Here is a 12,460-nt window from a genome sequence, read left to right on the forward strand (position 1 = left end):
GTAAAATTAGATGCTTCTTTAAGTATTTTTCTTCGAGACTTCCATTAAAGGCATGTTTTGTGATGTTATTAGTAACTATTGTAAAACTATTATTGCAGACATCCTAACTGCGTTAAGGGCAATACCTGCACATCCTGTGAGTATTAACTTGTCAATTTGGAAGTGGTTGCCGTGGAACATCAGAATTCTGATGCAGTGTGTACTTTTTCTACCATGCAGGATATACTAGAGAAACAGAAGGATGTTCTTGGTAATTGCTACTACAAGTGATGTCTTTTAAGTCTATTGTGCCACCTGGACATCAAGCCATGCTCAATTTCTATTGTTTTTTCCAGATACTATTATGAACATCTATATCAAGACCATGACAGAGGATGATGATAAAGAAGTAGTCGCTCAAGCTTGCATGAGTGTAGCTGATATCATGAAAGATTGTGGTTTTGCTGCTGTTGAACTTTGTAAGCTGCATCAGAGTTTGGTGCACTCGGAATACTAGATTGCTGCTAAAACTGTCCCTTTTGTCGCAGATATGCCACGGCTTGCTGAGGCAACACTTGCTCTGTTGCGTCAAGAATCATGTTGTCAGCAAGTAGAGTCGGATGGCGAAGATGATGGTGACATAGATCATGATGAAGTCCTCATGGACGCAGTTTCAGATCTTTTGCCTGCTTTTGCAAAAGTGATGCGATCTTACTTTGATCCTATCTTTGCGAAGTTATTTGACCCCCTAATGAAATTTGCTGTGAGTATCCCCAGTCCCCGTCTATTAGTCATCCTCAACTAATGGCGGCTGCCTTATGCCTATAATGATTATTGTGAGAATTGTACATTCGAGGTTTAAAGTTCTTTCTGGAATAAATGCAGAAATCTCCACATCCTCCCCAAGACAAGACTATGGTTGTTGCCACTCTAGCTGAGGTCGCTCAAGAAATGGGTGCTCCAATTTCTGCTTATGTTGATGTATGCCTACAATTTTCTTTAAAACCATGCCATTTTATCATTGAGATCATCGTTTTAGTTGACCTCTGAATGCTTACTCATATTCGAATCATTTGCAGAAGATAATGCCTTTGGCGTTGAAAGAACTTGCATCTTCTGAGGCTACGAATAGGAGAAATGCTGCTTTCTGTGTTGGCGAGCTATGCAAGAACAGCGGTGCTGCAGCACTGAAGTATGTATATTACTCCCTCCGTCCGGAAATACTTGTAGGTGGAATGGATGTATCTAGACATACTTTAGTTCTAGATACATCCATTTTTATGCATTTCTTCGACAAGTATTTCCGGACGGAGGGAGTACTTACAATGACAGATATATTCCATGCCCACCTTTACATCTCGGTCAATGTCTGTCTTGCACTTCGGAAGCAAGAAGGACCAACTGACTGTTATTTAAAATCTGTTGTGCATGATTTTTCTCTTGTGTTCCAAAAGCCTATCTGCATAGAAAATGGACATGAATGCTTTTTTCATCTGATTCATGTTCCATTACTTTTATGAAAGGCAAGGGCATACACTTTTCACTTTATCAATCTTAGAGTAAGAAGCCCGCAAGTGAGGAGCAGTTGATGAAAACTATAGGTTACCACAGCTCTTATTAGTGTCCAAGTCATAGTATCGGAATTGCTGCAGTGTTCTTTCCCAAAAGGCAATAGTTTATCTTTTCATAGTCCTGCTCAGAAGATCAAGTAATAGTCTGCCAACTTCCTAATTCTTGCAGTGTCACAAAATTAAACCCTGACGTTAGTAATTAGTTTCCACAATAATGACTTATGTGCTGAAGAATAGAAGCTAAACTTTGCCAAGTGTATTGGATGTGGTCTGCTGTCAAGTCACTAAATGAATTAATGTTCTTTCTACATTATTAACATTCTAGGAAACATGAATGGTAGTCCTGTAAATTCAGTTGTTGACAGGCTTTTGCTCATCCTTCTGCAGATATTATCCAGATATACTGCAGGGTCTGCACCGTTTGTTTGCTAATTCCGAACAAGACCTTGCAGTTAGAGATAATGCGGCCGGTGCTATTGCTAGAATGATAATGGTGCAACCTCAGTCGATTCCTCTCAACCAGGTAGGCACTATCCTGTACATAATACTTCCTCTGTCCGGAACACTTGTCGGAGAAATGGATGTATCTAGACATATTTTAGTTCTAGATACATCCATTTTTATTCATTTCTCTGACAAGTATTTCCGACGAGGGAGTATGTTTGAACAACTTCAGATTCCAGGCCTTTGAAGTGCCTATGTAACACTTGGTTGCAATGCTATTTCTGTTTCTTAGGTTCTTCCAGTGTTTATCAAAGCTTTGCCACTAAAAGAAGATCACGAAGAATCAATGGCTGTCTATAGCTGCTTATGTAATTTGTTGCTATCATCACATCCCCAGGTGACTTGGTCTTAAACCACCCATTGTTTTTTGATTTATTCCATGATCTTTGCTTCCATCATGCAAACTTTTCCTAGGCAAATCTAACTTTTTATTGTTGCAGATCCTCACTCTAGTGCCTGATGTGATACATGTCTTTGCCCAAGTGGTAGTCTCCCCAGATGAGAGTGATGAAGTCAAAACAACTATTGGCAAGGCTGTTTCTCATTTAATATCCGTTTATGGTCAGCAGATGCAGCCAATACTAAGTGCTCTACCACCTGCTCATGCGAACGCATTGGCAGCATTTGCCAGTAGAAGATGATCTTCAGGGGAACTATTACCTTCGATTTTTGTGTGTCGCCCGAGTGTTTTCTCAAGATTGCCCTTTGATGAAAGGTTTTTCGGGTATGGTTGGGGTCACCCAAGTTTTGTCATATTAGTGCCATTTGCTGAAGTATACTGGTTAGCTGGAGATTGTTTGATCAGCAAAACCTCCTTTTCGAGTTATTATAGTGACATTGCATTGGAATGGTGTTTACTGCGGTTGAAGGTGCAGTACTTTGGCTGGCGGCTGCTTCGGTGAGTCCCGTGTGTATTCAGGTTCCTTTTTTTGGCAACTTGTTATTTGTTTCAGTTTTGCAATTCTTTTCTGGGATGTGCAAATCGTTGATGTACTGTTGTATATATAAACATCTTGTCCTACAAATTTTTGTGTAACTTTGATTTGTGGTACCTACCATATCTTGTTGTGGGCTATTCGTGGAACTTTTATTTGCTCTCATCCATATATTAAGCCTCCAGGTGATTGGTCTTAGACATGCAAATTTGGGACCCTAAGGTTTATTTTGGCTACTACTCTCTTCATCCCAAAATAAGTGTTGCCGATTTAGTACTACTTTTACGAAATTGGTTTTGCCTGCATGTTGTTTACAGTTGCAACTAAATTGATTTTAGACTATATCTGGTTAGGGTAATGAGTTTTAGGATAAGTAAATCATAGTTTTTCTAAGACTGAAAACCTAGCTTTTGTACCATTTCGCTCGTTCTCATCCAAACAAGTTCTGTGTCCCACACTTATTTCTAACATAATTATTAGTCCCAAAAAATCTTACTGAAGTGTGTTTAATAGAACTGGATCCCATACAACCACTTGGGGTATCCTCTGACCCCTCTTAGTTCAACCAAATGCAGCAAAACTGTAAAAGTGACACGACTTCCGAAATCTTGAACTAAAAAGTGTCGGGAAATACCCATTTGCAGTCTTACCAAAGGATACCCATTGTTATTCTAAAAGTGACATGACTCAAATCTTACTAAAGGATACCCATTTGCAGTCTTAATCGGTCTTAAACTATTATATAAGACCATATAAACTGATTTACCACAAAGAAAATACAAAAATTCATCTCGCACACCCTTTCTTCTATTTCATGGCAAGTTTGATATTTTCCCATACGACATTTTAATGGTTACAAAACCATCAGTACTATAAGTTTTTTTTTGAAGACGGAACACCATGCATTCCATTAGCTAGTGCGCGCGCCTAAATGGCCGGCCACAGCACCGATTACATCGGGGGGCAGGTCAGTGAGCCAAACACGCTCGCTGTCCAATGCACCATGCCTTGCCAACATCAACATGTGGGCTGGGACATTACATTCACAAGACTAAAAAAGAACTTTGAACTGGGTTGGTACTTTGCCTCCCGGAACAGGTTCCCAAGTTTTGCACGATCCGCAGCAGTTGAGACTATGGATTGTTGCAGCGTGAGGCAGGCAGTCACGAAAATGACACGGCCCATGCCAAACCCCTCTACCAGGTTGATGGCCTTCATTAGCGCGACCGCTTCCGGCTGTAGGGCTTCATTAGCGCGCCTGCTTCATCCCTGGCAAAGTGGCAATGCATCCCCATCCTCCAGATCCGTTAGTGTCGGTGAAGGAGGCGTCTGTGTTGAGCATCACCCAGTCACTTGGTGGGGGTTGCCAGCTAATTGATCGCGCCGGGCTGGCTCTGGGAGGTGCAGCAAGGAACTGAATCCATTCTTCAGTAGTGCTATGTGTTTGGCTGACAAAGCTTGGTGGTTGTAGCCTAGTTTCTCCATGTCTGAATCTGTTCCGTTCAGTCCAGCAACGCCACAACAGACAGATAAGAAAGTGCTTTTCAGTACAAGATGTAGAATGGTCAATGGTGTATATTGATCAAGAAAGGTCACGGTAGATAAAGCCTGTGCATTGAGGAGCGCCAAAAATAAATAAATCTGAAGCCACATGCATAAAAACATGTACTAGAAGGAAATCTAGCCGGCCCGTTTTGGTAACTGGTATTTGGTGAGGTCAGTTTAGGCAAAATTTGTTTCTTCTCGACGAAGGATTAAGCAAGCAGGGAGCATCACGCAGTGTCCCTCTCGTGTCTGTCCACGCTTACCTGACCTCTTTTCTCCTCGCTTTTGGATTTAAGGTCGCGAGCAACTAAAGCCTGATTTACGCCGCTCTAAAGTTGGATCCATCCAGAGCACTAATCCCATCAGCCATTGCACGCATCGATCGCACTTTCCAGTCTGCTCCGACCTTTTAACGCAGATTTGCAACTGGACCAATAACCATTTATTATTATTAACTCATGCTCAGCCCCGGCCTTTCTCTATCCGGAGTGGTAATCTCGGCGCCGGGGCGGCGCGCATCGGACGGCCGGCGGGCGCGGCCAACCCCGGCTTGACACGCCCGCGGGGACAGCGGTACGGCACGATCTCGCCCGGATCGCGCCCTTTGGGGCCGCGTGCTCCCCCACCACCCCCGAAAGGCTAGGCCACCGCCATTTTTGGCATCTCCGTGCGCGCGCGGCCATGTGCTCGCGGCCCTGCCCGGCGACGGGAAAGAAGGCTGCTGGGCTGCTAGTGTAGCCTTTGCGTCGTCCAGGATTCAGACCGTCCGAGCGTACGTTTCTGGATCGCGTTCCATTGGCTGGCTGACTGACTGGCTGCAGTGCAGATCACGGCCTATGTCTATGTGCGTGCATGTTTGGTACCGGCCGGTAGGCAAATGCGACGCATGCACGATGGGAATCATCCATCTCATCTGCGAGGTTTGCTTTGTCCTGGTGTCACGTTGCTGGTAGCATAGGTTCGGCGAGGAAGATAGAAAGGGGGAGGTGACAAGCGAGCAGTGACCGGCCGGTTTGTATACATCTATCTGGGTGCATGCATGCATGTTCGGTACGTACGTACCAACGGACGGAAGCGGCGTAATATATTCGACAGTTAGTGGGCCGCGGGCGTGTCACGTATGTACGTACGTACGTTTCTAGCTGCTGCACACTGGTTATTCTCTCATACGTTTGGCTCTCTTTTAGCTAATCAAGATCTCACTTTTGTAAAGAAGGACGGAGCAGTGTGCTACTATAATTTCTACTCCTGAAAGGTGTTCAGTGGGCTAATCACTTTACTCGCATGAACATGCATCGAGCATGCAACATACATTAACTAGTAAGTAGTTACTTTCGTGTGTGCAGTGAAATCAATGTTGATGATTCTCTCACGGCCCAACTTGCCCCGCGCATATGTCTTGTCTGATAACCAAGTATGTCTAACGTCTTTACACGAGAAGATGGGCGCGCGCCACGCCACCAACTGCATCCGACGATAGAGATGCATGTCTATGCATGCACAGTCGACTACTGCTGCCCGTGGTCGCGACGTCGCGTACATGTTATAGTCCACACACCTTCCTATCTATCCTTCACCGATGAGATATATGCACGCTAGCTAAAGTTATTCTTCTCATCAGTATAACGCATGTAAGCCTAGCACTAGCAGCTTCTTGCTATATACGATCAAGATCAGCATTGTCGCGTGGCATCCATTGTCTCTCTGGATCGCCATTGGATGGCTAACCTTGAGATATCACCATCTCTTTAGAGCCAGCCAGTCTTTGTACGAGTGCGATGGAAATACGTACCAAATGACTACAAGGCGCCATGTTCACCACAGAAGCTAGGGAAGACAGAAACATGGCGGCAACGGGGAACAGATCAGAGAGTCACAGGCTAGCTAGAGTCACTACTGCTTTTGCTGTAGCGGATGGAGCTGGACGGTACGATTTGGACAGAAGCAGATCCTGCGTGGCCCCAGGATCGTGCCTGTCCTGGTAATGGCACGCAGGATTCGATCGCTTGCAATCCAAGCCCGATTCTGATGGATGCCTTGGATTTCCTGACGGTCATGTTACTACTGTGCACCGGCACCCGCAGCAGCTACAGATAGATAGCGAATCGCCTTTCTTTATTTCCCTTTTGCTAATGCACACAGTTAAAAACACGACAAAGTTACTGCGAGCATCCCTCGCGTATGTACGAACACCAGGCTACGAGTGGATACCGTGCGTTCTCTTTTGGGCAGAATATCTGCCCCCCGATTTGCTGTTTTCTCGCTCGTTTCTAGAAACTGTTGTTTCTCGGCCTGATGTCTATGGCGTAATTGAGAAAAATATCACGATTGGGATTATAAGAGAGAAGCATAAATCATATTTTGTTCCTGCTTCTAATTGCATCATGATCCTTGTGTGTGAGATGCATGTGCCTGGCATGTCTCGGACTATCGGTTATCAATCCAGGATGAACAATGTGAAGTTTGAAGGTTCTAGAAAACCAACGCCTTTTTAATCTAGAACTTTTTTTAGCATGTTGAGTAAATAGGTAATTTTTCGACTAATTTAATCCATAAATAAATCACTAGTATGGCATTGATAGAATTAACGACATACTGATTCTGATCTAGACAAGCACGTACTATGCAAACAGTAGACACATCTACACATAATGCTAGTATTGCTAATACGAAAATAAACAGAAGAGGGATAAATGTATTATACCCTCCAGTGGGCCATGCAAAAGCCGTGACGGCAGCAGCGGCGTCCTCGGCGGCCTTCTTGTCGGCCTCGAGCTTCTCAGCGGCGACCCGGTCGGCATCGGACCGAGACATGGTGATGATGAAGACGACGCAGACGTAGAGGAAGTAGACGAACAGATGGGAGCAGTCGCGTAGTCACTTCCCAAAAACCTAATCGTCCCTCTCCCGTACAGGATCCAGAGAGGTGGGGTTTCGGAGACCTGCTGTCCTGTCAACCATGTATGCAGTGGACGGGATGGAGTTGCCGGCGGCAGCAACATCAAAGGAACGACAGTGGGCGTGGATGCAGAGATGCAATTTGTTCCGCGTGGCGGCTAGGGTTAGGAGACACCTCACACTTATATAGGCGCAGCCGTGTGGAGAGACGTGGGCAGGACCCAGGCCCGAGTCCGTGACGGCCCATGATCCAACGTCTCAGATCGTGGCCTAGCTGTTAGAAACTCTCCGATACTGACCGGCAAAAATAAGCGCATAGGTGTGAGCTTGGCTCGGCTCATTCTCGCAACCCGCGATGCGTCGTGACGAGGCGTGGCGGGCGGCGGAGTAGGAGTGCGCAAGGGCCACTTCTATTCTCAAACTCCAATAGCATGTGGAAGAGAAACCCTTATAAGGAGGTCCAACTTCCAAGGTGGGACTAAACTTCCCACTACACCTAGTGCCAATTAAACCCACATGGGCCCTTAGAGATTTTCTGAAATTGTTAGATGGGCCTAAAGCCCACCCCATATTTCAACAATCCCACACCAGATCTCGAGGGGCCATTGTATCCTCTGTTCCAATTGTTGTTTCGATATACCAGTGTATCAGTGAAGAACTATTAAGGTTGAACTTCACCTAGAGCAAGCAGCTACACTCCTTCACAACTGAACAATGGACTATGCCTTGAATTGTCAGTTTGCCGTAAAGAAGCTTCACCACATGTCTTACTAGTACTAGGCTGCCGAAGGCTGACCCCTCGGGTGGAGCATATAAGTCACACTCCTGGCCTATTCATGAGCTTACTAGAGATCACCTCAATCTCATAGATTGTGACCAACAGTCGGGCTCATATAGGTGTGTTCCTCCGAAGATCGCTCTGTAGGATAGCATCTTGCTTACATAAGCTTTGGAACACATTAAGATAGTAGTCATCCTACCATACAATATCGAGAGTATTACATCTCCAACCGAGTGGGTTAGTATAGTTATTCTCCACAGTTCACCACTGACTTGTTTTCCCAGGTCCTACTTCACGGGATCTCCGATCACATAGGTTGGGTTACCACCATGGCAACTTATGTGGGTCTCATACCCATCTCCCTCGATGCATTATCTATCACAACACGTGATAGCCCTTTTGTAAAGGGATCTGCCAGATTCTTAGCTGTCTGGACATAGTCCAACGCTATCACTCTAGAGTTTCTTAATTTGCTGACAACTTTTAATCTCATTCATATGTGTTTGTTGGACTTCATGTTGTACTTTGAACTATTCACCATGGTGATAACATTCTGATTATCACAGTTCATAAGGATAGCTGGAACCGGTTTCTCAACCAATGGCAAGTCCATCAAAAGATCTTGAAGCCATCCTGCTTCGACACTAGACGTATCTAATGTTGTTAATTCTGCTTCCATTGCCGATCTCGTTAGGATCGTTTGCTTGCAAGACTTCCAGGAAACAGCGCCGCCTCCAAGAGTAAATAGATACCCAGTTGTGGCCTTCATCTCATCAACATCAGAGATCCAATTTGCATCACTATACCCTTCAAGTACCGACGGGTCTCCGGTAGTGAAGTCCATAGTTCATAGAACCTTTCAGATAGTGCATAACTCTTTCAACAACATGCCAATGTACATCACCCGATTTGGAAACAAATCGGCTCAGTTTGCTCACAGCAAATGCGATGTCAGGCCTCATTGCGCTCGCTAGGTACATGAGTGAACCAATGATTTGAGAGTATCTCAATTGATCTTTAGCCGTGCCTTCAAATGTCCCAATCAACACGCTAGGATCATATGGTGTTTGGGATGGTTTGCAGTCTGAATATTCGAAACGGCTCAACACCTTCCCAACATAATGGGATTGCAGAAGTGTAATCCCACCCTCATTATCTCTCAGTAGCATGATGTTCAAGATAACATCAGCCACACCAAGGTCTTTCATCTCAAAGTTCTTAGATATAAATGACTTGACCTTCTCAATGACTTTGAGGTTGGTCCCAAATATCAGTATGTCATCAACATACAAACTGTGACGCCCCCGATTCAATCATACACTAATCATACACACAAATGTGTACGATCAAGATCACGGACTCACGAGAAAAATATCACAACACAACTCTAGACACAAATTAAAATAATACAAGCTTTACATCACAAGCCAGGGGCCTCGAGGGATCGAATACAGAAGCTCGGATACACAAGAGTCAGTGGAAGCAAGAATATCTGAGTGCATACATAAGTTAAACAAGACTGCCTTAAGAAGGGAAACACAAAAGCAACAACGATCGAAGAGGCAAGGCCTCCTGCCTGGGACCTCCTAACTACTCCTGGTCGTCGGCGATCTCCATGTAGTAGTAGTCGACAGGGTGGCATCTGGCTCCTGGGACCCATCACCTGATCGCAGCAACCGGGTATAGGGGAAAAAGAGGTAGCAAAGCAACCGTGAGTACTCATCCAAAGTAATCGCAAGCATCAGATCTATACTAAGTATGCATTGGTATCAAAGGAAGGGATGTATCTGTGGGCTGAACTGCAGAATGTCAGAACAGAGGGGAAGACCTAGCCTATCGAAGACTAGCATCTTCAAGCAGCTCCAAGCATCTTGCAGCATCCATAAGAGTACAAAATAGCAGTTTATATTTATCAAACATGTTGTAATATTAACGCCGAGAGATCCTTCCTCGACTCCCCGCGAGAGAGCAATACCGGAGCCCTCATATCCATCTCATATCTCAAGTATCCATTTCTAGTTATAACAGACCGGGATACAACTCCGAGTGTCCATTACAGTGGACACGACTATTCAAATAGATAAACTTCCCTGTAGGGGTGCACCACATTACCCGAAATGCTTAATTACTCTGGCCGGACACACATTCTTGGGTCCATGCCCGGCCTTGGAAGATCAACATGTCGCAGTCCTACCTAGGCTCAACAGAGAGGTCCCTGCCGGTCTACATCCTAAGCACTCCGGGGTCTTGGGCCCATCACGCATTGCACTCTGGGTCGTTGCGAGCAGGGTGGACCGAGGCACCACCTCTGTCATGGATGGCGTCAGCCCACCCGTGCCGCAATGCTGAACTAGACGTCTGATAAAGCTTCGGCTGATACTATGACGCCGAGTGCCCATGTATGTTCCCGTGTGGTGGTTAGTGCGTAAAGGCCAGTGGCCAACTCAGAATAAATACTCAAACCCTTAGTGTATTAGGAGCTCGCGGAGACGAGCAGAGACTCATGATCATGTGACCCTGTCGCACCGTCTCGAGGAAATACAACAGGGGCCAGGCCCAACCCTCTCACCAGGGCGGTCTACCTGCCCAGCTGTGCCTCGTAATTATCTCGCCGGTGCTCTCCGGCCCCGCCCGACTTTCACATCAACTCGCGGGTACCCCTCAGGGACGACCCGACTTCAATAATGGTCTCAAGTAAAGTTCAGGTAACCGTGTGTCCACAACATCAAAGGGAATCTGAGGAATCACCCTCGATGGAATCCACTTGATGTAATCGTCAAGGCAAACTAGGAGGAATCACCCTCGATGTTCATGCTTGAGGGGTTGCACGACAGGGGCCGCATCGGGGGTGGTGAAGGAGGAATCACCCTCGATGACCACGACCAAATAGCTACACTACAGAGTTATCATCAGGAGTGTGTTACGAGGTATCACCCTCGGCACTCGATAGTAGCTCCGCAGAGTCATACAACAAAAGGGGGGTGAAGTGATGTGTCGGGCTCTGGATGTCGGTCACATTGATCGAGCCATCGGTCATCAAGCCGGTGCAATTGGGACAAGGTGAGGGGTCACTAGTGGATCACTAACCAACCTATACTAAGCAATTTAGGATAAGCAGGCAAGGATACAACAACATGTTACAAAAGAAGGCTATGCATCAGAATAGGAGCAAACAATAACAATAGCAAAATCTAATGCAAGCATGAGAGAGAATGAAATGGGTGATATCGGAATGATCAAGGGGGGTTTGTGAAGGAAATATGCCCTAGAGGCAATAATAAAGTTATTATTTATTTCCTTATTTCATGATAAATGTTTATTATTCATTCTAGAATTGTATTAACCGGAAACTTAGTACATGTGTGAATACATAGACAAGACATATTGTCCCTAGTATGCCTCTACTTGACTAGCTCGTTAATCAAAGATGGTTATGTTTCCTAACCATAGACATGTGTTGTCATTTGATGAACGAGATCACATCATTAGGAGAATGATGTGATGGACATGACCCATGCGTTAGCTTAGCATTATGATCGTTACAGTTTCTTTGCTACTGCTTTCTTCATAACTTATACAAGTTCCTCAGACTATGAGATTATGCAACTCCCGAATACCGGAGGAACACATTGTGTGCTACCAAACGTCACAACGTAAATGGGTGATTATAAAGGTGCTCTACAGGTGTCTCTGAAGGTGTTTGTTGGGTTAGCATAGATCGAGATTAGGATTTGTCACTCCGTGTTTCGGAGAGGTATCTCTAGGCCCTCTCGGTAATACTCATCACTATAAGCCTTGCAAGCATTGTGACTAATGAGTTAGTTGCAGGATGAAGTATTACGAAACGAGTAAAGAGACTTGCCAATAACGAGATTGAACTAGGTATGATGATACCGATGATCGAATCTCGGGCAAGTAACATACCGATGACAAAGCGAACAACGTATGTTGTTATGCGGTTTGGCCGATAAAGATCTTCCTAGAATATGTAGGAACCAATATGAGCATCTAGGTTCCGCTATTGGTTATTGATCGGAGACGTGTCTCGATCATGTCTACATAATTCTCAAACCCGTAGGGTCCGCATGCTTAATGTTCGATGACGATTGGTATTATGAGTTTATGTGATTTGATGTACTGAAGTTTGTTCGGAGTCCCGAATGTGATCACGGACATGACGAGGAGTCTCTAAATGGTCGAGACATAAAGATTGATATATTGGACGACTATGTTCGGACACCGGAAGT

General features: G+C 45.1%; 1 protein-coding gene across 1 annotated transcript in view; it reads left to right on the plus strand.

Annotated features, from left to right (window-relative positions):
- The window catches only part of LOC119290921 (importin-4-like), a 9,969-nt gene extending 6,809 nt beyond the window's left edge, over positions 1 to 3,160 (plus strand). The window contains exons 12-20 of the mRNA XM_037569604.1: positions 99 to 136; positions 220 to 250; positions 336 to 458; positions 528 to 742; positions 865 to 960; positions 1,059 to 1,171; positions 1,938 to 2,073; positions 2,287 to 2,391; positions 2,495 to 3,160. Coding sequence (XP_037425501.1) covers positions 99 to 136; positions 220 to 250; positions 336 to 458; positions 528 to 742; positions 865 to 960; positions 1,059 to 1,171; positions 1,938 to 2,073; positions 2,287 to 2,391; positions 2,495 to 2,695 — 1,058 coding nt within the window. The 3' untranslated portion in view covers positions 2,696 to 3,160. The remainder of the gene's footprint in view (positions 1 to 98; positions 137 to 219; positions 251 to 335; positions 459 to 527; positions 743 to 864; positions 961 to 1,058; positions 1,172 to 1,937; positions 2,074 to 2,286; positions 2,392 to 2,494) is intronic.
- The last annotated feature ends 9,300 nt before the right edge of the window (positions 3,161 to 12,460 follow it).

Source organism: Triticum dicoccoides, chromosome 4B (assembly GCF_002162155.2).
Source record: "Triticum dicoccoides isolate Atlit2015 ecotype Zavitan chromosome 4B, WEW_v2.0, whole genome shotgun sequence".
In the NCBI taxonomy this organism is placed as follows: Eukaryota; Viridiplantae; Streptophyta; class Magnoliopsida; order Poales; family Poaceae; genus Triticum; species Triticum dicoccoides.